This window comes from Ceratotherium simum, chromosome 39, assembly GCF_057802395.1.
Source record: "Ceratotherium simum simum isolate JZ-2026a chromosome 39, ASM5780239v1, whole genome shotgun sequence".
In the NCBI taxonomy this organism is placed as follows: domain Eukaryota; kingdom Metazoa; phylum Chordata; class Mammalia; order Perissodactyla; family Rhinocerotidae; genus Ceratotherium; species Ceratotherium simum.
This window is the reverse complement of record NC_141938.1, coordinates 14,143,798-14,171,599: the sequence shown is the minus strand read 5'-3', so window position 1 is coordinate 14,171,599 and position 27,802 is coordinate 14,143,798. Positions and strand designations below refer to the sequence as shown.

General features: G+C 63.3%; 1 protein-coding gene across 1 annotated transcript; it reads left to right on the top strand.

Moving 5' to 3' along the window:
• GNA11 (G protein subunit alpha 11) lies at positions 1-22,898 on the top strand. The gene is made up of 7 exons (XM_087425762.1): positions 1-155; positions 13,064-13,248; positions 15,162-15,316; positions 15,858-15,986; positions 18,835-18,964; positions 19,192-19,345; positions 20,484-22,898. The coding sequence occupies exons 1-7, from the start codon at positions 20-22 to the stop codon at positions 20,672-20,674; spliced, it is 1,080 nt and encodes a 359-aa protein (XP_087281888.1). The 5' UTR covers positions 1-19; the 3' UTR covers positions 20,675-22,898.
• Positions 22,899-27,802: the final 4,904 nt, after the last annotated feature.

Here is a 27,802-nt window from a genome sequence, read left to right as displayed (position 1 = left end):
CGGGGCCGGGGCCGGGACGATGACTCTGGAGTCCATGATGGCGTGTTGCCTGAGCGACGAGGTGAAGGAGTCCAAGCGCATCAACGCCGAGATCGAGAAGCAGCTGCGGCGGGACAAGCGCGACGCCCGGCGCGAGCTCAAGCTGCTGCTGCTCGGTGAGTGGCCGGGCCTGCGGGCGGCGGGCTCGGGGCCGGTCCCCATCCGGGCTGGACACGGGGCGCCGATCCCTGTCTGTGCTGGACACGGTGGGCCGCGGTCCCCGTCCGGGCTGGACACGGGGGCCGATCCCTGTCTGTGCTGGACACGGTGGGCCGCGGTCCCCGTCCGGGCTGGACACGGGGGGCCGGTCCCTGTCCGTGCTGGACACGGAGTCCTGATCCCAGTCTGTGCTGGACACGGTGGGCCGCGGTCCCCATCCGGGCTGGACACGGGGGGCCGGTCCCTGTCCGGGCTGGACACGGAGTCCTGATCCCAGTCTGTGCTGGACACGGGGGGCCGATCCCTGTCTGTGCTGGACACGGGGGGCCGCGGTCCCTGCCCGGGCTGGACACGGGGGGCCGGTCCCTGTCCGGGCTGGACACGGAGTCCTGATCCCAGTCTGTGCTGGACACGGGGGGCCGATCCCCCCGTGTCCGGGCTGGACACGGTGGGCCGCGGCTGGACACGGGGGGCCGATCCCTGTCCGTGCTGGACACGGGGGGCCGATCCCTGTCTGTGCTGGACACGGTGGGCCGCGGTCCCCGTCCGGGCTGGACACGGGGGGGCCGGTCCCCGTCCGGGCTGGACACGGAGTCCTGATCCCAGTCTGTGCTGGACACGGGGGGCCGATCCCTGTCCGTGCTGGACACGGGGGGCCGGTCCCTGCCCGGCCGGGACATGGGGGGCCGCGGTCCCCATCCTGGCTGGACATGGAGTCCTGATCCCAGTCTGTGCTGGACGTGGGGGGCCGATCCTTGTCTGTGCTGGACACGGGGTGCCGATCTCTGTCTGTGCTGGACACGGGTGGCGGATCCCCGCCGGTGCTGGACATGCTCTGTGCCTGTGCTGGACACTGAGGGGCCCCCCCCATCCCTGCCCGTGCTGTCCACGGTGGGCCTTGGGGCCTTGCAGTCCTGAGCCGTGCTGTCCACCGCAGCCCGACCCCGCCTGTGCTGTCCACAGCCTGTGCCTGAGCTGTCTAGAGCGGGCCCTGGGCCTCAGGGTTGGCCCCTGCCTGTGCTGTCCACAGCAGGCCCTAGGTTCCTTCAGGTCAGCCCTGCCTCTGCTGTGCACGTTGGTGCCCCGGACCCTTGGGGTCAGCCTATGCCTGTGCTGTCTGCAGCAGGGCCACAATCCCTGCAGGGTCAGGCCTGCCTCTGTTGACTATGTCGGGCCCCAGGTTTCTTCAGGGCCAGCCCCAGCCTCTGCTGTCCAGGCGGGGCCCCCAGAACCCGCCAGGGTCAGTTCCTGCCTCTGCTGCCTGGTCTCTGATCCCTGCAGGGCCAGCTCCTGCTTCTGTCTGGGTCAGGCCTCCAGAACCCTGGAGGGTCTGCCTGCTGCCCTTCTCATGGTGCGACCCCCTCCCCACACAGGGCTGGCCCCCTGTCCCCACCCCACTGAGTGTCCCCCCTCACTGCCTGCAGCATCAACCTAGGGCCAGACCTTTGGGCTGTAATCCACAAGACGTGCCCCTCGCCTCCTGGGCTCCCGTCTCGGCTCTTCCCACCAGGTGGAGCCCTGTGCCCTGCACGCCAGGCCTGGCCCCCTCCAGCCCGTTCCCTCAGGCCGCTCCCCTGCCTCCCTCCCCCGTCCTCCCAAGTGGGGTGGAGTGGGGTACACCCGTGGGGGAGAAGACAACCTTTCGTCTAGTCTCGGGTTTCTGTTGTAGCCAGAGGCCGGGGCGGGTGGACCCTGGAGGGGCCTTCACCGGCATTCAGCACTTTCCTCATCCCCTTTCCCACGTCTGGGTGGGAGCTGGGTCTCCGGCTCCCCCTCCCTCTCCCGGAGAAGATCCCTGTCCGCGTCTGCATCTCCCCAGGCACACCTGTTGCTGTTGCAGGCAGCGAGGCGGCCCAGCTGTGGGCACGGTGTTGTCACCCCAAATAAGGGCTGCTGAAGGACTCAGCTCTGCTGTCAAAGGCACGAAGGTCGTTTACAAAACAGCAACCCTCGCGGCCCTTCCTGAGCTCCGCCGGTCCTGGGCTGCGGGGAAGGGAGGGAATGCTTGCTCCCCGCTCAGGCATAGCTCCCGTGGGCCCTGGGGCCCCATGGGAGGGAGCTGTCACGGAGGGCGCACCCCAAGAACAGCGCAGGGTTTAGGGGTGCCGAGCCTGATGGGGGCTGAGGGGCGTTGGCTCTTTTGGGGGGTGGCAGGCATGCATTGCTTCTCCCGCCTGCAGGGACCCACCCCCTGGACCCCCACTTTGATGAAACACCTTCCCCGTTTTTTTTTCTTTTTCAAACATATGTTCCGATTTACCTAAATGCCCTATAACAGGCTACCTTTCCAGGAAAGACAGGCAGGGAGTAACCGTAACGCTTGGAGGGAACTTGCGGCGGGCTCCAAGTGGCGCTCTGGCGGACAGGGTGGCACTGCTGGCTTTGGCAGCGCGAGCAGACTTTATTTTGGGAGGGGGGTTTAGACATCACCAGCATCTTGGTGATGTTACCAGACAGCCTTGCCTGGGGGCTCTGTGAGCCCCCAGACGGCCCCACTGCCTGTCCTGAGGGTACCCAGGCTGCAGATGGTCGTGGGGTTCAAGAACACAGGTCACCGGCTTGGCTGCAGGAGCCCCAGTGTCTGCAGTCCCCCCACCCCTGCCGTGGGACCCCAGAGAACACCCAGCCCTCCCCCCACTGGCCTGCACGACAGGGCATCGTGCACCTGTCTCGGGACGCCGAGTCCTGGGCACAGGGGGGCAGAGAGAAAGAGGATGATGGGAGCTCACGGGGCCAAGGTGAAGGTTTATGACGAGGAGGACCAGCTGTAAATGCCGGGCCGAGGTCCAGGGCCGTGCTGTGGGCTGTGGAGCCGCATCCCTGGCCCCACCCACTCGATGCCAGGAGCACCCCCAGTGTGGCAACCACAATGTCCCCAGACGTGGCCCAGTGTCCCCTGGGGGCGGGATCACCCCTGTTTGAGAACCCCTCATGGTAGCACACAAGATCAGCGTGTGTCACAGAGCTGGAGTGTAATCAGCGTCAATGGTTTTGTCACGTGTTTGGTGAATGTTTAAAAGGCAAATAGTTTTGTGGGTTCCATCTGAAGCCACCGTGTGTGCGTCTGTGCACGCTCAGTACATACACGAATGTGTGTGGCACACGTGCGCAGTTTTATTGGCCCGGGAGTCCGGGCTGCGGCCTTGTTAGCGGACGTCTGGTAGGAAATCGTGGGGGAACCCTGTCCGTGCAGCATCTGCGCCCCGGCCGCCCCGGGCCCTGCGGTCCTGAGAACCCAGCATCGTTCTCCTGGGCCCGGGGGCCGCAGGCCGGTCAGGAGCTCTTGGGGTGTGGTCCCGGCTGGCTTCTGCCTCCGGTGATCGCCTTTGCAGTCGACTTGCTGTCGCTTGCTAGAAACCCGCTTGCTAGAAACCAGCCAGGGAGGCCCCTCATCTGTCCCTTCGGGCAGGTTTCCCACTGGGACATGGAAGCTTCCCTGGGAAGCCTGTGCCTGGAGGCCCAGTGTTCCGGGATTTCTAAATAAAGCAGGGCAGTCAGCTCTGAGGGCTTCCTGTCGGGCCTGCGCTGGCCCCCAGAGCCCGCCCGGAATCTGGCATGGGGTGTGGTGGCCCCGCGGGAAGGGCGCGCCTCCCAGCGCTTGGAGGCGCAGAGCACGGCCACCAGCTCCTGGCGGCGTGGCCGTGCCTCGTCCCCTGCGGACCGGGAGAGCAGGTAGTGCCCTGGGGTAGCCCCTCGTCCACCCCCGATGACCCTGGGGCTGTGGAAGGACTGAGACCCCCCGGACGTGTCTTGTGTGTGTTAAGTTTAAGCTGCATTAAATTATTCTGCCCAATGGTCTGCTTTCTTGGGGCGCTGTCTCTGGAAGGCTGCCCCTCCCTCGGTGTCCCTGCCTGGACCTGGAGGACTCTGTTCCCTTGTCATGGGGCCTGTGGGGCCGGGCCCCTGGAAGGACTCCCCACGAGGGACAGTGAGTGTCGCGGGGGACCTCGCCGGCTGTGTCACCAGGCTCTGCATCCGTGTGCGCAGAGGGTGGTGGTGCGTTCGGGCTCTCCCCTTCCCCGTGCGTGGTGCCGAGCGTGCTGGCCGCTGCGGCCAGGCCTGAGGAAGTGCTCTGCTCCGATTTGTAACCACAGAAGGTTTCAGTTTCTGATTTTCGTGGGCGAGCCTTCCCCGTGCAGCCCCGCGGGTGCGTCTGCGGGCCTCGCTGCTCCTGGCCGGGAGCTGGAGCAGTGGGCATGTACCAGATGGAGCCCAGACAAGAGCCACAGCAGGAGGGGCGCCCAGCCCGCTGTCCCCGCTCTGTCCCGGAGGGCGCTGGGTGCAAAGTCCGAGCCGGGCTGGGCGGGTCGGGGCTGGGACTCTGAGCCGAGCGGGTGGGCAGAGTGGACCGCGGTCAGGAGGAGCTCTCCGTCTCAGGTCCCCCACGGGCGCTCCTTTCCTGCGGCCCGTGCTTTGAGGACAGTAAGGCTCGGCGGACCACTAGTTTGGGGTCTCTGAGCAGCGACAAGATTAGGGCATCTCCACGGGCTTGGGGAGCACCCCTGTATTTCTTGGTGGAACTCAAGCTGCTCGCAGAACCGGGATCCCAGACCCAGGCTGGCTGGCTTGGGGAGTTAGTGCAGCCACTTGCCGATATTCGTAGTTCCTGGGGTGGGGGTCCGCGGGCTCACTGTGCCCCCGTCACTCCCCCCCCCCCCCGCCTCGGGGTCCTCGGCCCCCATGGCCCAGCCGTGGCACAGCGCCGTGCAGGCCTCAGAAAGGTTTGCTGAGTGACTCTGATTTGCCACCTGAATTCGGTTCCCCTGGGGACGTGGGGCGGGAGGAACCTGGCGTCCTCACAGCTCGCCTGGGCGCGAGGCTGCCTGCTTAGGCGGGCCCCACTGCCCCCTGCCCTGGGCCCTGGGCCCTGGGCTCTGACGTGTGGACACACAGGGCTTCCAGGCGCCAGCTCGCAGCCGCCTCCCTCCCAAGGCCTCCTGTAGGCGGACCGGGTGGGCTCCCCAGTGGTGAGGCGTGTGCTGGCTCGGGGGTGAGATGGTGGCGGGCCAGGCCGGGTGTCCCGGCCTCAATTTCCTCATCTGTCGAGTGGGGACGATGCCCCTGCCCTGCAGCTTTGTCGTGGGATTGAATGTGATGATGCCAGCCACGCGCTTGGCACACAGTAGGCCCTCAGCAAGCTGAAGGAGCTGTTTTGTGTTTTGTTCCTACTGGACGCTTTGCATACGTTCCCATTGAAAAGCCGCAGAACAGCCCTGGGAGGTGGGTGTCCATACGAGGACCAGCTGGAGAGTGCTGGAAAGAGCTGGAGTGGGGTTTCTGTCCCCGCGTGACTGCGGAGCCTCGGTTTTCTCTTCTGGGAAATGGGAGCAATCATGCTGACTTTCTGCGGTCAGTGCGAGGGTTAGTGGGGTGATGGATGTCAAGCTGGGGACCGCCGTCTGTGTGATTCTTTTTATTCGACCACACTGTCTTCGCTGGCTCGCGTGTCCCTCGGCCGCTGAGTGGGGTTTCCGGAGCTGGGCCTTCAGAGGTTCGGCCATCTCGGTACCTTCTCCGACCCCCAGCGCCTGGAGGGTGCCGTGCGCGGTGGGCGCACTGTTAGCACCGTCAGGAGCAGCTCCGGCCAGGCCTGGTGGATGCTGCCCCTGCAGCCGGCCTGTCGGTTTGCTCGGGGACCTCAGTCGGGGCATAGAGCTGAAAGGGACCAGAGGTGACAGGTCAGACCCTCAGGGAGGCCCGTGGGGCCGGAGTTTGAATGGGAGGCACGTCTGGACTCTGAGCCCCCCGCCCCTGTCTCTGCCCGCGTGTCCCCTCATCCGAGCCTCCACGGAGGTATCTGTGAGCTGGGCAGGCGGGGGTCCGTCCTCGATCCCCAGGCCAGGGTGCTGCCCACGCACCCCAACTGGGTTGGACAGCGGGGCTGTGCAGGACTAGGGGCTCACACCAGGTCCCCCCGACCCTCGGGCGCTCAGGAGGGGCTGCAGCAAGACCAGCGTGTGGGACAAAGTGGGGGCTCAGAAAACACGTGGTGGGTGAAGGACACGCCCCGACCCTCAAAGTCGTGGCAGGCGGTGTGGCCCGGCCGAGGGGCAGTTGGTGTTGGCACCTGGGGGCCCGGGCAGGGGACGCCGGCCCTGTGCCAGCCCCGCCGACTTTGGCCCGGCGTGGAGATAAGGTGGTGTGATGAGTCCGGAGGTCGGTCCTGTTGCCGCCCGTGGCTTTCCCGTCGCCCGCGGGGCAGTGAGCTCTCACCCTCCTTCCTGTCCCTGTCAGCGAGGCGCCCGCTGGTGTCCTTCTCTCTCTGGGGGCCGCCGCTGGCTGAGGAGCATTCCCCCAGGGCACTTGCCTTTTCTCACTTCCCCAAGTGACAAGTGACGGTCGTAGCAGAACAAGGAGAGACAGATGTCCTGGGGGGGCAGGCAGACCTGTGGTTGTGAGGCCGGGAGACCCAAGTGTGTTGAGGTCCAACAGTTACCTGCTGTGTGACCTCAGAGAAACCACTTAACCTCTCTGTGCCTCAGTCCCCTTTCCTGTCCAAAGGGAGGTGGGTGGGAGTGGTATCACTGAATGAATGAACGGATGAATGAATGAGTGAGTAGGGCGAGAGGGGTCTGTGATGGCCGTCCTCAGCTGCACGAGGGTTTGGCGTTTCCTCTGTCCCCGTGTAAGGTCGGCGCCCCGTCTTTGATCTCGGCGCTGTTGACACAGCTTGAGCTCTGTGCTGGGTTTCGGGCTGTTCCAGGAGCCTGGATCCCGGCGGTCTCGCCTGGGCCTCCCCGCCGTCCCGGGGTTCCAGGCCTCTGCCCACATCCCACAGTTGGGGACAGCCGGGCGGCAGCCCCGGCCCCGGCCCTGGACTCCTGCACTCACGTTCTCGTCGCCAGGTCTTGGCCGCCTGCCCCGGGGCGTGCGACATTTCTGCGCAGCGCACCTGAGTCTTCTAGCAATGGGATGCGCACGGTCTCCTGTTCTGCCCTTTCTCTCCCACGGTGGCGGAGTGTCTGCAGGCTGGGGGCGCAGACTGTCGTCCTCCTGATCTGCGGCTCCAGGTCCAGCCAGAGTGACGGGGGCCGGCGCTGCCTCCTCCCTCGCACGCGCCTTCCCGCCTTGCGTGGCCTTCTCTCCTCCATTTGGTCGCACAGGGACAGCGGTCTCACTGGCCCCTGCTGGTGGTGGCGCGACCTAGCGTGCCCAGAGGGTGGCCCACAGGCTCCCAGGTCTGCTCTGCCCCAGCTGAGCCCCCCCGGGCCCCGCCTTCCAAGTGCAGAGCCCTGGGCTGGGGCGTGACCTCCGACCCCTGGGCTGGACCCCAGGGGCTCCCTGTTCTTGGAGAAATGACTGGTCAAGTCCAGCCTGCCCGGCGTTGGGGACTCGGCGGGGGGGACGCGTGGGGGGGCGCATGACGGAGCTAGCATGGTGGATCAGGGTTTCTGAAGAAATGTGCGCAGTGCTGGGGGCCCGGTGCTCCCTGGGGGCCCTGGCGGTGGGTTCCTGCGGGGGCCCGGGCGTGCTGGGGGGTTGGCCCAACGGGATGGTTTCTCTGTCGCAGTGTGCACAGCGCTGGCGCACAGCCGTGGGTGCCCATACGCGTCCTCTGGAAACGAACAGTGGGCAGGCCGGGGGCCCTCGGACACGAACTTGGGGTCCGCCCACGGCGTGGACCTGGAGCCGCCCGGCTTCCTCACGGGGAGGCGGGTGTGCGCTCGTCCCCACGGCGTCACCACCACAACCCTCAGGGTGAAGGTTTTCAGCACCTCGGGGACCCACGACCCGCCAGCCCACAACAGCCCCCGTCTGTCCTCCGTCCCCGCAGTCTCGTCATCGGAAACGTTCCAGCAGCAGGAGCGTGCGACGAATAACGTCCGGGGTGGATTTTCCCCCCTTGGCGTAATTCCCGGAGGCCACGGGGCCGCTGCGGTCCGTACGTGGCCCCCGTCCATCACTGAGTAGTGCTCCATGGTGAGGGGGCCGCGGTCCGTGACCGTCCGCAGGTGAAGGGCGCAGTTACGAGTGAGGCTGCTCCTGGGTTGCGTGCCAGTGTCTGGCCGGTGTTTGCGGAGCTCAGGGGTCCGGGCGGCCCCGCCCTGCGTGGTTGGGGATGGGGCGGGGTCCACGTGGATGGAACGAGGCCTGATCACGGGGTCTCACCCGTTCCTGCGGGAGGAGGGGCCTGTTTTTCTCCCTGGTGGGCGGCTGTTGAAGGCTTTGGGGCCGGAAGAGGCTGTGAAACCAGCTCTCTCTCGGGGAGTGTGGCCAGGGCGGCAGGGTGAGCTGCGGGCGGGAGGCTGAGGGCCAGCCCGAGCGGGGCAGCAGCGGGAGTGCAGAGGGCGGAGCTGCCCAGGCCCCGGGGCGTCAGCCCTTTCCAGCTGCGCCTGTACCCGAGGCCTCCTCCGGGCAGGTGGACATTGGGTCGGGCGTGTGGGGGTTCCCGGGGCTGGAGATTCCACCGCGGGCCCGTGTCCCGGCTCCCAGGCGCCGCGTGACGAGAGGTGGCTGAGATGGCCCAGGACACGGGCAGCTGACAGACCAGCCTGGTTACTTTGGCCGCCCCTGTGCCCCGAGCCTGGCCTCCCTCCCTCCCGGGCCCGGCAGTGGCCGAGCGCCTCGCAGGCCACCTGGGCAGCCCGTCCCAGGGCGGAGGGCACGCAGGCCCCTGGCCTGGAGGTTGGACCCCGGAGCCGGCGCTGGAGGCCTCACTTGGGCACTCTTGGCCCGGAGCACGGGCGACACAAGCACCTCCCTCAGGGCCACACCTCCTGCAGCTGCCCCCTCCTCGCCTCCCTTCTTTGTCCTGCCTGCAAGATGACAGCCGCCTGGGCAGGGTCACCGACCGTCCCACATCCCGGGCAGACGGGGACAGTTGGCCGCTGTCCCCAGGGGCATTGCCTGTGCTGCATTTTCTCCCTGGCTCCGTGGAGCTCTAGTCAACGTGAACGTGTAGGTTTCAGGGGTACAGCCTGCTGACCTGACTCCCGGGGATGTCGTGGGAGGGTCCACAGAGAGGTGAGCTCACACCCATCCCCGCACATGGTGGGGTCTTTGCTTCTGGAGGTCGCTCACGGCTGCTGTCTCTGCAGAGGCTACTCTGCCACGGGCGGGGGGGGGGACCCACGTGACCCCGGCTGTGCGCCTCCTGCAGGCCCCCGACATCACCGGCCCCTCCTGCAGGCTTCCTCGGCGTCCCGCTTCTTGTCTCTCGGTGTTAGGGGAGTGTCCCGGCGTCTGTCTCTGTCCGTCTGCTGGCCGCCCCCCCGTTCTCCTTTGGCCCGGCTTCTCGCCAATCGTGAGGCTGCTCCCTGGCCCGGCGTTCAGGGCCCCTCTGCGGACATGTCCCCTGCACCTCCCGTCCCCTCCTAGGGCCTGCCGCGGTGTCCTGTGCTGATTGACACGGGCTGTGTGCGTGCATGTACGTGTGTGGGTGTGCACATGTGCAGATACGTGCACATGTGTGAGTGTGTGTGTGCAGGTGTGCGTGTACGTGTGTGTGAGACACCCCCCCCCCCGCTGTGCCTGCACTGCCTCGAGAGCTCCATGGGGGGCTGGTTGTCATTTTCTCTCTTTTTTTTTATTTTTTTATTTATTTATTTTTTTTATTTATTTTTCCCCCAAAGCCCCAGTAGATAGTTGTATGTCATAGCTGCACATCTTTCCAGTTGCTGCATGTGGGACACAGCACCAGCATGGCCGGAGAAGCGGTGCGTTGGTGCGCACCCGGGATCCGAACCCGGGCTGCCAGCATCGGAGCGCACGCACTTAACCGCTAAGCCACGGGGCCGGCCCTTTTTTTTTTTTTATTTTTTTTATTTTTTTTTGTTTCTGTTTTTAAAAAGCTAGTGTGAGACTAGTTCCTCTCACCAGGTGGTGACCTGAGTGTTCATCCCGTTCTTGGTCTTCCCAGCGTGCTTGTGAGAGCCCGGGCTCGCTCTCCCCATTCTGCAGTCGAGGCCCACCTTGTGGCCGGCGGGGTGGGACCTGCGGGTCTGCGTCTGCGTTGGGCTTGAATATGTGCACCTGTTTGGCTGTTTCTAATGAGAGACCCTTCCAAAGGCACCAGTAGGGCAGTTATCTCTTTGTAATGGCGTTTTGTCAAAAACAGGAGTTCTAACTCCAGGGCAGTTCTGCCTCAGAGGACACTGGGTGATGTGTGGGGACATCTGTGGTTGTCACACTGGCATCAAGTGGGTGGGGGCCATGGATGCTGCTCAGCCCCCCACAGTGCCCAGGATGGCCCCAGAGAGAGTGACCCAGCCCCGGTGTCACAGTGCCAGGTTGCGGGGTGGGGGTGTTTGGGGGGGGGGGCGTGTAGACCCGTCAAGGGGAACCTGCCCTAGAAGTTGTGTTCCTAGCATGCCGTCCGCCCCTCGTGGCAGCGTGTGGTGAGGGGGTAGCAGTGTGGATCCCCCTGGGGGGCAGTGGGGCCCCATGCAGCCCCCCACCCCCTCCTGCCCCCAGCACTGGGGTGGGTTGGTGGGAGTGGGTGGCTGGCTTCATAGATTTTTGGCAGAGGTGAGCAAAGTGAGGTAGAGAGGGTGAGGGATGGCAGGGGTGGTGACCACTTGACAACAGAGCCAGAGTCATGTCTATTTATTGTGGGAAGGATCCGGGGCGGGCGGCCAGAGTTGTAGAGAGAGGTGGCTGCCCCCAAGGCCCTGCTTCGTGACACCTCGAGTCTGACTCACGTCTGCCCGGGTGAGCTCAGGCGCCTGTGGTCAGTGACTCGGACGCAGGACACTATGGTCACTGTGGGGCACACAGAATTGGCTTCTTCTCCAGGAGCTCTTGGGCAGGGAGGCTGGGGACAGACACCTGGGGACAGACCCCCACCCAGCAGCAGTGACGGTCCCCAGTGTCCACAGAGAGTAGGGGTGTCTGGGGTGCAGGCTGTGGGGGGAGCTGAGCTGCAGCCCGAGTGGCAGGCCGTGTCACAGGTGGCCGTGAGTGAGACGGCACCGCGGACGGAGGGTGCAGCTTGGGCACGTGCGGGGAGGTGGCAGATGCTGGGCTGACTCAGAGACAGAGTGGTGAAGATAAGCCTGGAGAAGTGGGATGGGGGAGTTTGGGGGGTTCTGAGTCTCCAAAAGGGGGCGCTGGGGCTTCAGTTTGTACGTGAGTGGGCATCTGTGGAGGAGTATCAAATAGGGGTGTGAGGCAGTGCATTCTTAGAATTTAGAAGTTGTGTCTTGCTGTGTAGTGACGTCACTGCAGAACTTAGCAGCTGAAAACAACGCACGGTTATTCTCTCTCACACGGTTCTGAGGGTCGGGAATCTGGGTGCTCCTGGCGTGGGGTCTCCCATGAGGTTGCAGTCAAGCTGTCTGCCGGGGCCGCCTCATCTGAAGGCTCGACCGGGACCGGAGGAGCTGCTTCCAAGGTGGCTCCCTCGTGTGGCTGCTGGGGGGAGGCCTCAGCTCCTCGCCACGTGGGCCTCTCCACAGCGCCGCCTAGGCCTCCTCACAGCATGGCGGCCGCCCCCACCCCTCCCCAGTGAGTGGTCCCAGAGAGCGAGGATGAAGCCAAAGTGCTTTTATCACCTCGTCTCGGAAGTGACACACCATCTTTCTGTCACTGAGTCCAGCACATGCTCACGGGGAGGGGACTCAGGTTCCACCTCTCGAAAGGAGACAGAGATTTGTGGACGCGCTAAAAACCATTGCAATTGCTGTCCCCTGTGCGGGGCTGAATGGAAGTGGGGAGACAGGTTTGCTGCTTGCGGGGTGGGAGGCGGCAGCCCCCTTGACCAGGCGGTGAGAGGCTGCAGCAGGAGGGGGACCGGGGTAGTGTTGGTGCTGGCGTGGGGCTGGTGCGGGATCGGGGCGCCGAGGACCCCAGGTCGCACAGAACATGTTGAGAATGGGGGCTCATCTCGAGCTGAGATGAGGACGCAGCCGGCCGTGTGGCCCCTTGTCAGATGGTTTTCCAGCCCGACTGCCCTATCCTTTGATCCTCAGAGCCTCAATGCGCCCCTCTGAGAGGAGGTGAGGCTAGAAGACCCTCACGCGGCTGCCGCGTTCCCTCACGCTTATGGAGGAAGAAATGAGACACTGCGGGGCTTAGTCACGTGCGTGCGCCGGGCTGGTGGCTGGAGAGGAGAGAGCGGGTGCCAGGACGGGGAGCCGGGGGGCCGCTGGGTGGACGGGACACGGGGCTTGGAGTTGTCTGAGCACTGTGGTCACGCTGGGCGGAGCTGGGGGCGCTCAGCTGCCGGGTGGCTGATGTTGGGGGGGTTACAAGCTCGGGGCTAATGAGGAGGAGCCTTTGGGGACTGTTGGGGTGGTGATACGGTGCCCTGCCACTCGATTTGGCCCTTGAACCGCGTGGCCTTCGCTGCACATGCCAAACTCTTGCCCCAAAGGAGAATGTTCTGGCAGATCTCGTAGCAGAGGAGCGGCCGAGGTCAGGGGAGAGGTGGCCGGGTCAGACTCGGGTGTCCCTGTGGGGCACGTGGGAGAGCTCTGAGTGAAGGCCACAGGAGAGGGGACTCGTGGCCCGACTCTGAAGGAGGTGGCGGCACCTGGGGAGAGAGACAGCCTCTCGGGCTCCGTCTCCTCGTGTGCGGCCCCTGTTGCCTTCAGACCAACTCAGCTTCTGTCACTGTGACGGGGTGGGACGCTTGGGGGTCCCACAGACGCCGTCCTTCCTCTCTCTGAGCCTCAGTTTCCTCTCGTGTGAGACGGGGCGCGTGGGAGGAGGAGGGAGGTAAAGGCAGGGATGTGCTTCGCAGGGTGGCTGTCTACACCCCTGCCGAGGGCCGATGAGCCACCCGGGGCCAGGAGTGTGTCCCCGAGCTGGGCTCCTGTCTGTGGGGTGGGGCGGGTGAGGCGGGGACCGTGAGGCGGGGGCGGGTGAGGGGGTGCCGTGAGGCGGGTCCCGGCCCTGCCCTCATCTCGCTGCCCCGGTCCCGCAGGCACGGGCGAGAGCGGGAAAAGCACGTTCATCAAGCAGATGCGCATCATCCACGGGGCGGGCTACTCGGAGGAGGACAAGCGGGGCTTCACCAAGCTGGTCTACCAGAACATCTTCACCGCCATGCAGGCCATGATCCGCGCCATGGAGACCCTGAAGATCCTCTACAAGTACGAGCAGAACAAGGTAAGGCCCGGGCCGTCGCGGGGGGCCGCCCTGGGCCAGGGGTGGCCTGGACGTGAGCGTGGGGCCCTGCGTGGGGAGCGCTGCTCGTGGGGGGCCCTCTGATGGCCTGCGTCCCCATCACGGACCTGCCTTCTGGAGCACCGACTGGCCTGTGCTGGGTGTGCCCGGTCGAGCCCCCCACTTCCCTGCCAGGTAGCTGTTAGCTCCCCCATTCTCCAGACGGGGAAGCCGGGCTGGCTAGCCGCCCCAGGGGTGGGCAGTGCGGGCTCCCTCCTGGTTCCGGCCCCCTGGAGGGCCACACCGTGTTTCTGACCTCTGGGTGACCCTGTGGGGGGGTACTTCCCTCCCGTTTTCTTTAGTAACAGCTTTATTGAGATAAAATTCACACACCATACAATTCACCCATTGAAAGTATGCAATTCACTGGTTTTTAGTACATTCACAGAGTTGTGCAACCATCACCACTATCTAGTTCCAGAACATTCCATCACCCTAAAAGGAAACCCTGTCGCCATGAGCAGTCACTCCCCATCCCCTCCCCAGCCCCTGATGACCACAAACCCACTTTCTGTCTGCGGATCTGCCTGTTCTGGACATTTCACATCAATGGAATCACACACTGTGTGTCCTTCTGTGTCTGGTTCTCTCACTGAGCATCGTGTGTTCAAGGTCCATCCACGGTGTGGCTGTGTCAGGGCCTCACTCCTCTTCATGGCTGCGTCATATTCCAGTGTGTGGAGGGACAGGTTGTGTGGATCCATCATCTATTGACAGATATCTGGTGGTTTCCGTTTTTTGGCGCTTGTGAATCATGCTGCTGTGACATCCGTGTGCAGGTGTTTGCACACCTGTTCTCATGCTCTGGGCATGTAGATGCAGGGCCTCGTGGTGACTGCAGTCTGCCCTTTGGAGGATCCGCCAGCCTGCTCGCCCCAGCAGTGTTCCACCGGCTGTGCACCAGGGGCTCTCGCTGGTGCCTCCCTTGGCTTTGTTTCTGTAAATCTGTTTTTGGGGGCCTCTCGTACACCCAGAAGTTTGCCTCGGGCTAACATGTGGCATGGAGTCCATGTTTATCCAAATACGGTTTAAACTAATCATTTAGTTCAAGGCTGAGGAAGGTCGATCAGCCCCATTTCTGATATGGCTCTGATTGGTGTCTTCCTCCTTTTCCCCCAATTCACAGATGATTGGGGCCCCTACAGGGCCCGGCATTGGGTTGGGGTCCCTGCCGGCCTGGCTGTGGGGCCACACGTGCGGGGTCTGCTGGAGCTGCTGGCCCGTGGGGGCTGATTAAGCCATGGGCCATTGCCATTAAGTCACCGTCCAGCCCCTCCCCGCCCGTGGTTGGTCCCCCTGCCACCAGCCCGGTCTCCAGGCTGCTCAGGAGCCCCCAGCCCCAGTCATCTTATTCGCATACGAGACAACTCTGTCACTTCAGAGATTCCAAGGGTTGGGGAGCCCTGTGCCAGGTGCTGGGGCAGAGACCAAATGACAAGTCCCACGTGTCACAGCAGCTCCCGGGACTCAGGTCCGTCGCCGTGAGTGGGGGCCCGGGCACTGCTGGCCGTGGTGGCTGTTCCCTGTCCTGTCTGGAGGCCGGAATCTCCTCCTCGGGGCTTTGCCGGGCTCACTTGTTAAACAGAGCAGCAGGTGTGTCTGCGTAGTCGTCTCCAATCCCCACCTGCCAGAGCTGCCCAGAGCAGCCCCTCCAACACTGAGGGTTCTGCTTTGGGGACCCCGCGCTGAGGGACAGTCACTGCTGGTTGCCCTCACTTCTTTCTGCCACGTGTTCACGCGGGACTGGAGTCGATGGCTCCCACTCTGGTGGCTGGGCGCTGGTGCGCGGCCGTGTCCTGGGGTGCCCGTGTGGCCAGGCCCCCGGCGAGCCCACAGCCCCCCCTCCCGCCTCGCAGGCCAACGCGCTGCTGATCCGGGAGGTGGACGTGGAGAAGGTGACGACCTTTGAGCACCGGTACGTGAACGCCATCAAGACGCTGTGGAACGACCCTGGCATCCAGGAGTGCTACGACCGCAGGCGCGAGTACCAGCTTTCGGACTCCGCCAAGTAGTGAGTGGGGTGGCCGGGGCCCAGCGGGGAGACCGGGGAGCCTGGGAGAGGGTGGGCTCTGTTATTACCCGCAGGAATGCAGTGACAGGGTGCTAGGGGCCTGGAGATGCTCACGCTGGGGAGCGGGCTGGGTGCTGGAATTTTCTCTGGCGTCTCTGCGACTTGTCCGTGAATCCGCAGCTGTTCTCAACTAGAGAGCTGTTTCTGAGAGGTCCCCCTGGCCCACAGCCTCTCTGGAGGCCCCAGCCCAGGTCCCTTTGTCCCAAGCGCCGTCCTCGGGCGGCTCTGTTAGGGAGGCCTCTGTGCCGCCCAGCATCCCTGCTCGGCGTCACTTCTGTCCAGTGAGACCCAGCGAGTGACCGGCTCCCTCCTGCCAGGTCGGGAGTGGGGAGGCTCCGCGGCGCCCCAGTGTCTTGTCCTGTCCCGAGGGTGCTAGGCCGTGTCAGCCCCCGCTATTGAGGCACGGTGCCGGGCCGAGGGGGGCCAGTGGTGGCCGGGGTGGCCCCGGCAGCTGGCTGAGCGCACCTGTCCCCTGTGGCAGCTACCTGACGGACGTGGACCGCATCGCCACCCTGGGCTACCTGCCCAGCCAGCAGGACGTGCTGCGCGTGCGCGTGCCCACCACCGGCATCATCGAGTACCCCTTCGACCTGGAGAACATCATCTTCAGGTACCAGGCCCCGCCCCCTGGGTGGCGTCGGGGCGGCCCGGGGCTCTGCGAGCGCGGGGGAGGGGGTGTTGGTCCCCCAGACCCTGAGCCCCACTGTGGGGCCGCGAAAGGCTCATTGGACCCTGGTCTTTGCTCTCGGGAGCTTCCTACCCATGAGGGAGAGGAGATCTGTGAATAGTGACTGTCATCAGGTGTCAGGGTGGTGGGCCATGAGGGGGTGTGACCCCCGCGGAGTCGGGGCCTTCGGGTGGGGCCCCCGAGATGGGGCTGCAGGCGAGGGAGGATGCTGGTGCGGGGTGGGTGGGGGTGGTCTGGAGTTCCAGCCAGGGGAGGGGTGCTGTGGGGTGGCGGGGGGAACCTGAAGGCCCTCGGGGCCCCGTGTAGAGCCAGGTGACGGGCGGGTCCTGGCCGATGTGGCCCCGGGGCCCCTGTGGCTTGAGGCACATTGGCAGAACAGAGCAGTTCTCCGTGGGGGCCCAGTCCTGGTGGATCCTGCAGCCAGAGGGGACTGGGTGCTGTCCCTGAGGACGCGGGCCCGGCCACTCAGCAAGGCCACAGCTTGTCCAGAGCCGCCAAGTGTGTGTCTCTGGGGGTGGCCACGACAGATGACCACAGACGGGCGGCTCAAACCACAGACGTTTATCCTCTCCCGGTTCTGGAGGCCACAGGCCAAGGTCGAGCTGTGGGCAGGGCTGGCTCCCTTGAGGCCGTGAGGGGGAGTGTGTGCCCGGTCTCGTCCAGCTCCTGGGGGTCGCTGGCCATCTGTGGCGTCCCCTGGCTTGTAGACGCATCACCCCATCTCTGCCTGTGTGTGTGTGGCCAGATTTCCCTCTGCTTGTAAAGCCACTGGTCACTGGACTAGGGCCCCCCACCCAGTGTAACCTCATCTCAGCCAGTTACATCTGCACCCACCCTGCTTCCAGAGCAGGTCTTGGTCCGAGGGGACTGAATTTGGGGGACACTGTTTGGCCCTGTGCTCCGAGGCACAGTCCCTGGTGGGGGCCTGTCTCCCAGCCATGACCCCTCCCTCACTGTAATTGCACATGGTCCCAGGGGGCCGCCATCATGGAGGGGGGTGGGGACCGGGCAGGGGGTCCTACAGAGGGGGTCAGCCGGGCCAGTGGCCGCTGGCCATGGTGTTCTGCCCTGCGGCCTTGAGGCGCCGGCCCCAGCGGGGGTTCAGGGAGTCTGCTGGGTTGCCCTTGAGGTGCCCTGGCCTGAGACCCACCCGCCCAGGGACCCCGCCCTCTCTGCCCCGTTGGGGCCTCTGTGGGGAGCCCTTGGGGGCTCCCTGGGGTCTCGAGCAGGGTCGTGGGCATCCGCCCTGCACGGGCCTGACGGCACATCTCTCTGGTGAGAGTCAGGGTTTGGGTTTTTTTTCTTTGTAATCGGGTTCTTGATGGGGTCGTGACCTCAGGGGTCAGAGCTGAGGCCGCAGCAGAGGCTGGGGTTTCACACGGGCGCTGCCCCCGCCCTCGAGTCCCGGAGTCCCCTCACGCGGCCTCACCCTGCCCTCTGTACAGCCGCCCCTGCTGTGTCCTCTGCCCTGGACGCCTGTCCCCTCTCCCGCCCCAGCTCAGGCGGGTGTGTCACCTCCTCCCGGAGGCCTCTCCCCGCCTCGCCCGGCCCTGCTGTGCTCTCACTGGGGGCCTGAACTGCACCGTGGCCCCCGTCCCTCTGCCGCCAGTGTCCCTCGTCCAGCCGCCCCTCGTCCAGCTGAGCCCGTCCGGTTGTGTGCTCCTAGAAGGCAGGCCGGCGGCCCTGGCACGGAGCTCGTGGCCCGGCCCCAGTCGGAGCCCGGCCGGCATTGACCGATGGCGCGATTGCCCCAACGTGTGAGGACGTGAGCCTGGTCCCAAATGGGGGGCCTGGTGTGGAGGCCTGCCCCCTGGGCCTGGGTCCCGCCCTGTCCTGGGGAGCTCGTGCTCCAGAGGCTGTGGCCCCGCTGGTGTTGCCCACACTTGCCGCCGCTGCCGGCTGGGCCTGGCGTCCAAGCACCAGGTCACCACCCTCCTGTCCCTTCACGGTCACCTTGGCATGTCCGCCGTCCACCTGGGCCTGCTGTCTCCCCTGCAAGCACCCCGCCAGGCGGAACCCCTCTGCCGGCGTGCCCAGGGTGGCCCGCGTCCCGCCCGTGTCTGTCCGAGCCCGGCCGTCCCCGCAGAGCTGCAGACTGCAGACGGGGCCCAGCGCAGGGACCCCCACCGCCTCGGGGCTGGGGTTGGTGGCCTGAGAGCTGCCCTCCTACCGCCTTTGTCTTCCTCTTTAAAAACAGAGCATCTTCCCTTATTATAGAAAACTTAGGAAATTCACGAGTAGAAAGAGCCCCCATAACTGACCCTGTCCCCCGTGGTCCCCGCCTGTGTCTGTGCCTGTCAGTATTTCTCAGGCTGGACGGAGAACTTGAGCCCAGTGAGGGGACGAGCGTTTCCGCTCTGCAGCGTCCCCTTGCGGTGCCTGAGGCGTGTCCGCTGCCCGAATGTCCCTCCGTTTATCTGGGTGTCGCTGTGGGGACACCGAGACAGCGTCTGGGCTTTAGAGACGCTGCTGCGCGTTGCCCAGCGAGGGGAGGGGGGTTTCTGGATGCGGGACGTGGGGTCCGAGGGTGGGCCCATCTCAGGTCCCACTGGGGTGCGCACATCACAGCCGCCGCCAGCGCCGGTTCCCCTGGGCTCCTTGGACTCAGGGCTCCCTGCAGAGCAGGTGGGGGCCGCTCTCGGGGCGGGCCGTCCCTCCGCTCGTGCAGACACGGGGGCTCCTGGGGCTCCCATGGGTGGGAGCGGCATATCGGAGGGGGGCAGGGCCGTCGCAGCCTCGGCCCTGAGCCCCGCGGCCCCGTCCCCTGCAGGATGGTGGACGTGGGCGGACAGAGGTCGGAGCGGAGGAAGTGGATCCACTGCTTCGAGAACGTGACGTCCATCATGTTCCTCGTGGCCCTCAGCGAGTACGACCAAGTCCTGGTGGAGTCGGACAACGAGGTGAGGCCCGCGCTCCGCCGGGGGCCCTGTGGGGAGGGGGGCCCTGGGGGGAGGAGCCCTGTCCTCAAGGGGGCCCTGTGGGGAGGGGGGCCCTGGGGGGAGGGACCTTGTGGGGAGGGGGCCCTGTGGGGACGGGGGCCCTGGGGGGAGGGGGCCCTGTGGGGACGGGGCCCTGGGGGGAGGGGGCCCGGCGGCGGGGCCGCGTCACTCAGAGCCGTGCCCCGCAGAACCGCATGGAGGAGAGCAAGGCGCTCTTCCGGACCATCATCACGTACCCCTGGTTCCAGAACTCGTCGGTCATCCTCTTCCTCAACAAGAAGGACCTGCTGGAGGACAAGATCCTGCACTCCCACCTGGTGGACTACTTCCCCGAGTTCGACGGTGAGCCGGCCCGAGCGCCGGGGCCCCCGTGTCCCCGTGGGGCGGGCGGCACCCGCTCTGCCCCGTGCTCCCTGCTGGGGAGGGCGGAGCGCTGGGCGCCTCTGGCGCGGCGCTCACCGTCTCTGGGCCTCGGCGTCCTCGTGTGCGGTCGGGCCGGCGGGGAGGAGGGTGTGTCTGTGGCCCGCGTGCGGAGGCTTCCCGGGCCCTGCGCTGCCGCCTCGCTGCCCCCGCCGCCGCTCCCCGCGCCTTTGACGGGCGGAAAGGCCCGCGTGCCCCCAGGGGAGCGCCGTCCTCCAGGGGGCGCCCTGGGGTCGGCACTTGGCAGCAGGAGGGATGAGCCGGGACACTGGCTCCCGGTCCCCACTGGGCAGCCTGCCCTCTGTGCCCACGGCTGAGCGAGGAGCCCGTGGGGGCTCAGTGGCCGGGCGGGGAGGAGCGAGGCCCTGGGAGTGAAGGGGGCCCCGGGACCACCGTCCTGACCCCTCCCCGGATCAGCCTGAGCTCCTATGGGAAACAGCTCAGGCGCAGACCCCCGCCTGCCCAGGCCCTTGGAGGAGCAGGGGGACGGGGGACAGGGTGGTCGGGCCGGGAGCCTCCGCGTGACGTCTCCTAGGAGGGTGCTGCCTGTGGGCACTGCCCACCCGGTCTGAGGGCGAAGTGGGGCTGGGGGTGGGAGTGTGGGCTCCCAGGCCGCGGGGCCTCCCAGCAGGACCGACGGACTCCCCAGGTGGGGGCTGAGCGGGAGCGGCTGGGCGGGAGGGAGCCGCAGGGGCGGGTGTGGAGGAGCCTGGCTCGGCCGGGCGCGTGTGTGTGTACCTGGGCGTGCATGGGGTGTGTGTGTGGGTACGAGTGTGCATGTGGGCGCGGGCCGTGTTGGGATGTGGCTGTTTGGGGTGCTGCGTGAACGCAGTGGGGTGACGTGAGGCCCAGAACGAAGGTCGGCTCCAGTGTGGGGGTGGTGGGAGCGTCCACATGAGCAGCAGGTCCCAGTGGACCCCGGCCGCGTGGGTCTCTGGCTGAGCCGGTGAGACGGGCCAGTGGGCGGGGCGGACCCTGGGCGGACCCCGTGCGCGCCCCCCACGGGAGGCGGTGGGGGCTGTCCCTGCGAGCCCCGCCGGCTGACGCGCCCCCTCCCCAGGGCCGCAGCGGGACGCGCAGGCCGCCCGCGAGTTCATCCTGAGGATGTTCGTGGACCTGAACCCCGACAGCGACAAGATCATCTACTCGCACTTCACGTGCGCCACCGACACGGAGAACATCCGCTTCGTCTTCGCCGCCGTGAAGGACACGATCCTGCAGCTGAACCTGAAGGAGTACAACCTGGTGTGACCCCGCCCGCCCCGCGCGCTTCTCCTCGTCCTTATAACCAGCGGTTCTGATCTCACAGCTGTCAGGGGACCTCCGTCGTTCCTTCCACACCCTTCTGCACCTTCTCACCTTTGTCAGCGGCGAGGCCGCCTTTTTCTGGCCTTGACTGGTGGCTCGCTTTTTTCTAAAAAAAAAAAAAAAAAAAGGAAAAGGAAAAAAAAAGGAAACGGAGAGGCGCGGAGACGAGACGCCCGGCGCCCTGCGGCCCCAGGGCCCCTCCCGCGCCCTCCTCCTCCCGGACACGTGGACGCGTGGACACGGTGACTCTCCCTCCTCGGTTAAGTTATTGACTCCCCCCGCCCGCGCCGGCTCCGGCCCACTGGACTCCGAGAAGCGGGCTGGGCGGCGCCCCCTGCTGCCCACCCTGGGAAGTGCCTGACTTTTTTTTTTTTTTGAGGAAAAAACAAAAAGTGTGGGCGGTCCCGCGGCGGAGGAGACGCGGGCCCGCCCCACTGTCCCCGCCGCCCCGGGGAGCCCGGGGGCCTCGGGCTCTCGGGGCTGTGTCCCCAGGGCCGGGCGGGGCTCCCGGGCCCTGTCTGCGCCCCGCAGCCGGCTGCCGTCCGGGCGCACCCGGGGGTCCCGGCCGGGGAGCCGGGAGGAGGCCCCCTCGGCGTGGGGGTGGCTTTTGTTCGGTTTTGTGACCAACGTGGGCAGAGTGAGGGCGGGTGGGGACGTTTTCAGAATATTCTCAGGTCTGTCCCCAGGAGGCGGAGAGAGAGGTGGGCGCGTGGGCTCCGGCTGACCGCTGTCCCCGAGTCCCCGGGGCCGCACGCGCGCACTGTGCCCGGCGGCTGGCACCTCGGCCCCGGGCGGCCCCCGGGCCTGGCCACGGCCGCGGCCATGCACTGAGCCAGAGCCGCGGGGCCGCCCCCGGAGGGCCGAGGACGGGGCCAGGGGCCGTTCCTGGGGCGGAGGCGGCTCTGCGTCTCTGTGGACTGAGCACTACAGTGTCGTCGTTTGTATGTGGGTTTTGTTTTTTTGCACAAACATAAGGGGAACGGGCTGCCGGCGTTGCCTTGGACGCGCCCACGACATTGGTGTCCGCGCCGGCAGCAAATCCGAGAAACAGCTCAGCGGTCAGCCCCGACGCCCGCTCCGTGCGCCCACCCTGCGTCCTCCTCTCGGGGCTGGACACGCGGGGCCACCGGCCTGCTGTGTCTGCTGCAGAAAGGGGGGCCTGGTGGCGATGGGGGCGGCTGCGTTCCTGGCGATCAGCCCCGTGGGGGCAGGGCGTGCGGGGACCCAGCCTCTCACCCCGTTTCCCTTGGGCGTCTCTACCGAGAGGGTCCTTTCGGTGCCGTTTCGTGCCGTCGCCCCAGGGCGCGCCCGCAGTGGGGGAGCAGATGGTGCTGCCGGCCGGGGCCCGCGGGGTCCTCGCGCCTCTGGAGGGCCCGGATCACAAGAAGGGAACTGGATGGGGCTCTCGGGGGTGGCGTGAGCCCCTGGGCTGGGGGGGAGGACACCCCAAGTATTAACGCTTCCTGGAGACGGGGCATCGTGCCAAGCATCGCAGAGCCAAAGCCTGGCTGGAGCGCCCACCGCCCCGCCCGGGCCTCCAGGACCCCCTCGGGCCTGGCCCCACCCCAGGAGGAGGGCAGGGCCTCCCCCAGGCCGGGGGGCTGCGACAGTTCTGTGCCGGTGCCAGCCGGGCGGAGGTCTCTGCCCCTCCCTTGCTTGGCGGGTGAGGCGGTGGGTTTCTGTGTCTCCCACCCCGTGAACTTCCCCTCCATGACTTCTCCGAGCTCCGGCCCCCACCTCCCCCGCCAGGCCCCGTCTCCCCGCAGAAGCAGAGCCGAGACCCCGGGCGCCTGGGTCCCCCGGAGAGACGTCCCAGTGCCAAGGCCCCCCCGCGGGGCCGACGTTGCCCAGTCATCCTTGTATATGACACAGTCCTGATTTCAGACGATTCAACCCTCAACCTATTTAAAAAAAAATTATATAAAAATGCTGTTTTTAAACCTTTTGTCATTGGAAATGCATGTATCGTGCGTGCGGGGGGCCGGGCGCCGTCAGCTCGATGCCGGCCTCCGGGCCGAGGCTGCCCCGTCCGGGCGGGTGGACGGCGGGCTCCCTCAGCGCGTCGGGGCCCTGACCCCTTAATCCAGAGACACCTGATGGAAATCGACTTTTCATATCTTTCTCCTGAAATGAATTGTTTTAAATTGGAATAAATTTTGTTCCTAAACGCTGCGGCCCCTTCTGGCTTATTTCCTGTTGCTGGTGATGGGTGGGTGGAGGGCAGCGGAGGGGCCCTGGAGGCCCCGGGGTGTCACCTGGTCCCCCTGTGGCTGGCTGGGAACCCACACCGTCAGGCTGGGTTTGAGCTCATGGGAGCCACGGCCACAGCCAAAGGGGGTGCGCCTCCCTCCCTGGGCCGGGACCATGGCTGCAGGGCCCGCTCTGAGGTCCTCATGGCCACTGACTTGAAGTTCATGCGTCTATGCTGCCGGCTGGAGCATCCTTCACGAGACACCTCCTCACTGGGGGCAGGGGCCTGAGGTGGGGGAGGGGCCCAGTGCTCACCACTGGGGACACCCTGGGGGACACGCCTCTCCCCCTCCATGTCTGTAACCCGGGGATGGTGGACTAGCAAATCCCTGCAATCTTCCTTCTGCCTTTTTCCTTAAAATTTTTTTTTTCTAATTGTGGTAAATAGACATATCATAAAAGTCACTATCTTCACCATTTTAAGTGCACAGCTCAGCGGCATGAAGCACATTCACATTGTTGCGCAACCATCCCCACTACCCGTCTCCAGAACTTTCTCATCTTCTCCAACTGAGACTCTGTCCCCATGAAACACTGACTCCCATCCCCTCCCCCAGCCCCTGGCCCCACCATCTACTTTCTGTCTCTGTGGCTGTGACTCCTCTAGGGGCCTCCTGTGAGGGGATCACACAGTGTCTGTCCTTCTGTGTCTGGCTCATGTCACTGAGCGTCACGTTCTCCAGGTCCATCCACGTTGGAACAGGTGTCAGACTCTCTCTCCTTTTCATGGCTGAGTAATATTCCAGTGCGTGGGTGGACCACACTGTGTGTATCCATCATCCGTCCATGGACACTGGGGTGTTTCCACCTTTTGACTGCTGTGAATAATGCTCCTGTGAACACGGGTGTGCAAGTATCTCTTCACGTCCCTGATATCAATTCTTTTGGGCACATACCTAGAAGTGGGATTGCTGGATCACATGGTGATTCTATTTATGATTTTTCTTGAGGACCCAGCATCTTGTTTTCTACAGCAGCTGCCCCACTGCACATTCCCACCAGCCATGCGCAAGGGTTCCAACTTCTCCCGTACCCCTACAGTTTGATTTACTCGTTCATCGGCGGATATGCCTTGAAGGCCCGCTGTGTGCCGGGCACTATCCTAGCGCTGCGGATACAGTAGGGGAGAGAGCACTTATCATCATGACTGAATCTATGAAGAAAAACAGCAGGAAGTGGGACGGGGAGCAACAGAGGCCACTTCAGACAGGCTGTTCAGGAAAGGCCTTTCTGAGGAGGTGGCATGTGAGTAGGATCCTGAAGACGCAAAGGGAAGGGGCCGTGCTGTGACCTGAGGGAAGGGCTTTCCAGGCTAAGGGCAAAGCCTGTGCAAAGGCCCTGGGGCAGGACCGGGCCTGGCGTGTCGGAGAAACAGCGAGGAGCCCATGTGGCTGGAGCAGAGGGAGTGAGGGGGAGAGAGGGAAGAGGGAGGGCGGGGAGGGGACAGGGCAGGTCATGCAGGGCCTGGTGGACCGCGGGGAGGACGTGGGCTTCTCCCCGGAGGGAGGGGAAGCCCTGGAGGGCTGTGGGCAGAGGAGGGCGGACCTGACTCAGGGGCTCACAGGCGCCCTCCGGTGGGGGCTGCGGGGAGGACGGGGGAGGGGACCAGGGCAGAGGGGACTGTGCTGGTCCAGATGAGCGATGATGGGGGACCAGGTGGGGGCAGAGCAGGGGAGTGGGATTCAGGAGGTCGTCATGCCCCCCGGGTCCAGCAGGTGTCGCCCGCCCACCTGCTGGCTGGAAGGCGCATCCTCTGGGGAGGTCCTCTCACCATCCCTGTTCTAGAGGGAAAACGAGGCACGGGGCGGCCAGTCTTTGCCCTGACGTTGGGCCAGCCCTTCCCGGGCGCCTGTCCAGCCAGGCGGGCCTGGTGCAAAATGAAAACGCAGGACCCTTGGTACAAAATTAGGAGAATTTCCACGTGGAAAACCTTCGGAGCCCGGGTCCCAGCCCACGCAGTGGCCCTGCTGGCCCGCGGTGGACACCTGGGTGGTGCCTTCCTTTGGCTCCTGTGAAGAATGCCGCCATGAGCACGGCTGGCGAGGACCTGAGTCCCTGCCCTCCATTCTTTGGGGTATAGACCCAGAAGTGCAGTGGCTTGATAGACACTTGTTGTCTTATCCAAATAAATGATTCCTCAGTCGATAAAAGGGGGGGTTGGCCGTGGGGGCGTGGGGTGGTGTACCTTTGTGTCCCAGCCTTGGGCCACTGGAGGGGCATGACCTCGGGTGTGGCAAGGGCGGCGGCCAGGGAGAGACACAGCCGTCCCCTCCGCAGCCAATACTGCCAGCCACCCGGGAGGGGGAAGTACTTTGAAACTGTATAAACATCCTATTCCTCATTAGACAGAAAGGCTGTTTTTAATACCAAAGCGGCAGCAAGGAATGCGTGGCTTCTGAATAAAGGAGACTGTTTTGGGTGGAATAAATTTAGCTCCACAAAAACTCGCCAGAGCTGCTGGGTGTAGACTGGTGTGGGCACTTTGGCCAAGGATCATTAATATCTGGGAAATACCTTATAACCCAGCAGTTCCACAATTGGGATTTATCCTCAGAAAGTCATACGTCCAGCCACCAAAAGGGATGCACTGGATGCCCACAGCCACCCCGTTCACTACGGCCCCAAACTGGAATTTAACCAAATGCCCATCGACAGTGGAGTGGAGGACTAGTCCAGCATGGTGACTAGTTAACAATACTGCGTCGTACGTTTGAAAGTTGCCAAGAGAAAAGATCATAAAAGTTCTCATCACAAGAAAAAAAATTGTTAACATATAGGGTGATGGATGTTAACTAGACTTATGGCAGTGATCATTTCGCAATATATACGAATATCGAATCATTATGTTGTACACCTGAAGCTAGAATAATGCTATATGTCAATTACATCTCAATAAAAAAATAAATAGAAAATACTGGTAAGAAAAAATAAAAGAAAGCATGAATAGATGTTGGAAAATTCACCTTTGGCAACGAGAATTAATGAATTACAGCCACACACACCAATATGATTTATCACACAAACGTAATGCTGAGCGACAGACAGAAACCAGAATTTGTCTCGGGCGATTCCATTCACATCAAGTTCAGAAAGGGCAAAAGTGAAACCCGATTTTTAGGGTTGCTTAATTCCGTTGTAAATTTATAACGAAAAACAAGGAAGTAAAAGGGGATATTTCGTAAGAGAATCAGTTCACCAAGAGGACCTAATAATCCTAAATGTGTGTGCACGAAATGGACGAAGACAAATATGATAGAATTGAGAGAGAAATAGACAAATCCACGATTATATTTCCAAGCGTCAACACTCCTCTCTCAGTAATCGATAGAGTAAGCAGACGGAATATTAGCCAAAATATAGGAGATCACAATGACACCATCGACAGAATAGACTCACAGAAATACGGTGAAATGATTTTTGGCCACTGTACCGAGGGCATTCAGTGCAGAAGGACAGCCTTTTCAACAAACGGGGCTGGAACAGCTGGACATCCATATGCAAAAAAAAAGGAACCTCGAACTATACAAAAATGAACTCAGAATGGATCATTGATCTAAACGTAAAATGTAAAACAATAGAACTCCTAGAAGAAAACATCAGAGACCATCTTTGTGGCCTGGGGTTTGGCCAACATTTCTTAGATATGACACCAAAACATGATCCATAAAGGAAAAAAAAAATTGATATATTGAACATCGAAATTAAACACTTTTGCCCCACAAAGGACCCAGCGAAGAAGACGAAAAGCCAAACCACAGACTGGGGGAAAATATTTGCAAACCGCTGACCCGGAAAAGCACTTGTATCCAGAATATATAAAAACTTCTCCACGTGCAATAAAAAAAAAACAACCAGTAAAAGAAACATTTGACACTTTTGACAATAGACACTTCATCAAAGCAGATACACGGATAGCACAGAAACACGTGAAAAGATATTCAACATCGTTATTGATGAGGGAGACGCAGATTAAATTCATAATGAGATACCGTTGTGCGTCTTGATTTATTTAATTTATTTATTTTATTTTTTTAATTTTTATTTATTTATTTCCCCCCAAAGCCCCAGTAGATAGTTGTATATCCTTCTAGTTGCTGTATGTGGGACGCGGCCTCAGCATGGCCAGAGAAGCAGTGTGTCGGTGCGCACCCGGGACCCGAACCCGGGCCGCCAGCAGCAGAACGCGCGCACCTAACCGCTAAGCCACGGGGCCGGCCTGCGCACGTCTTGAAATGGCTAAAATAAAAAACACAGACGATACCAAGTGCTGACAAGGATGCAGAACAACTGGAAGTCTAGTACCTTGCTGGCGGGGACGCGAAATGGTACAACCACTTTGGAAAACCGTTGTGCAGTTTCTTACAAAGTTAAACAGACAATTACCCTATGACCCCGCCATCCCACTTGTAGGAATTTATCCTAGAGAAGGAAACCAGAGCAACAAAGAGCAGATCGGTGGTTTCCAGGGGCTGGGGGTGGGTCGAGGGTCTGACCACCAAGGAGTAGCCACGATGAGTTTTTTCAGGCGATGGAACCATATTCTGTCAACTGTGTACAGTGGTAAATTACACGACCCTACACGTTTGTTAAAAGTCACAGAATCGTGCACCAAAGAAAGTGAATACAACGCCGTGTGAATTTAAAAAATGAAAAATGAAGTAAATCTTTGTACCAAAGAGTTCTTCCCCAACACAGAAACACTGTAGAGGGCAGAGCGGTAGTGACCACCGGCCAGAAGGAGGAGGTTCCTATTGAATAGACCTTCTGGGGGCCCTCGGGGCTGACGATGTGCTGGGTCTTGGCCTGGGTGGGGATCGCGTG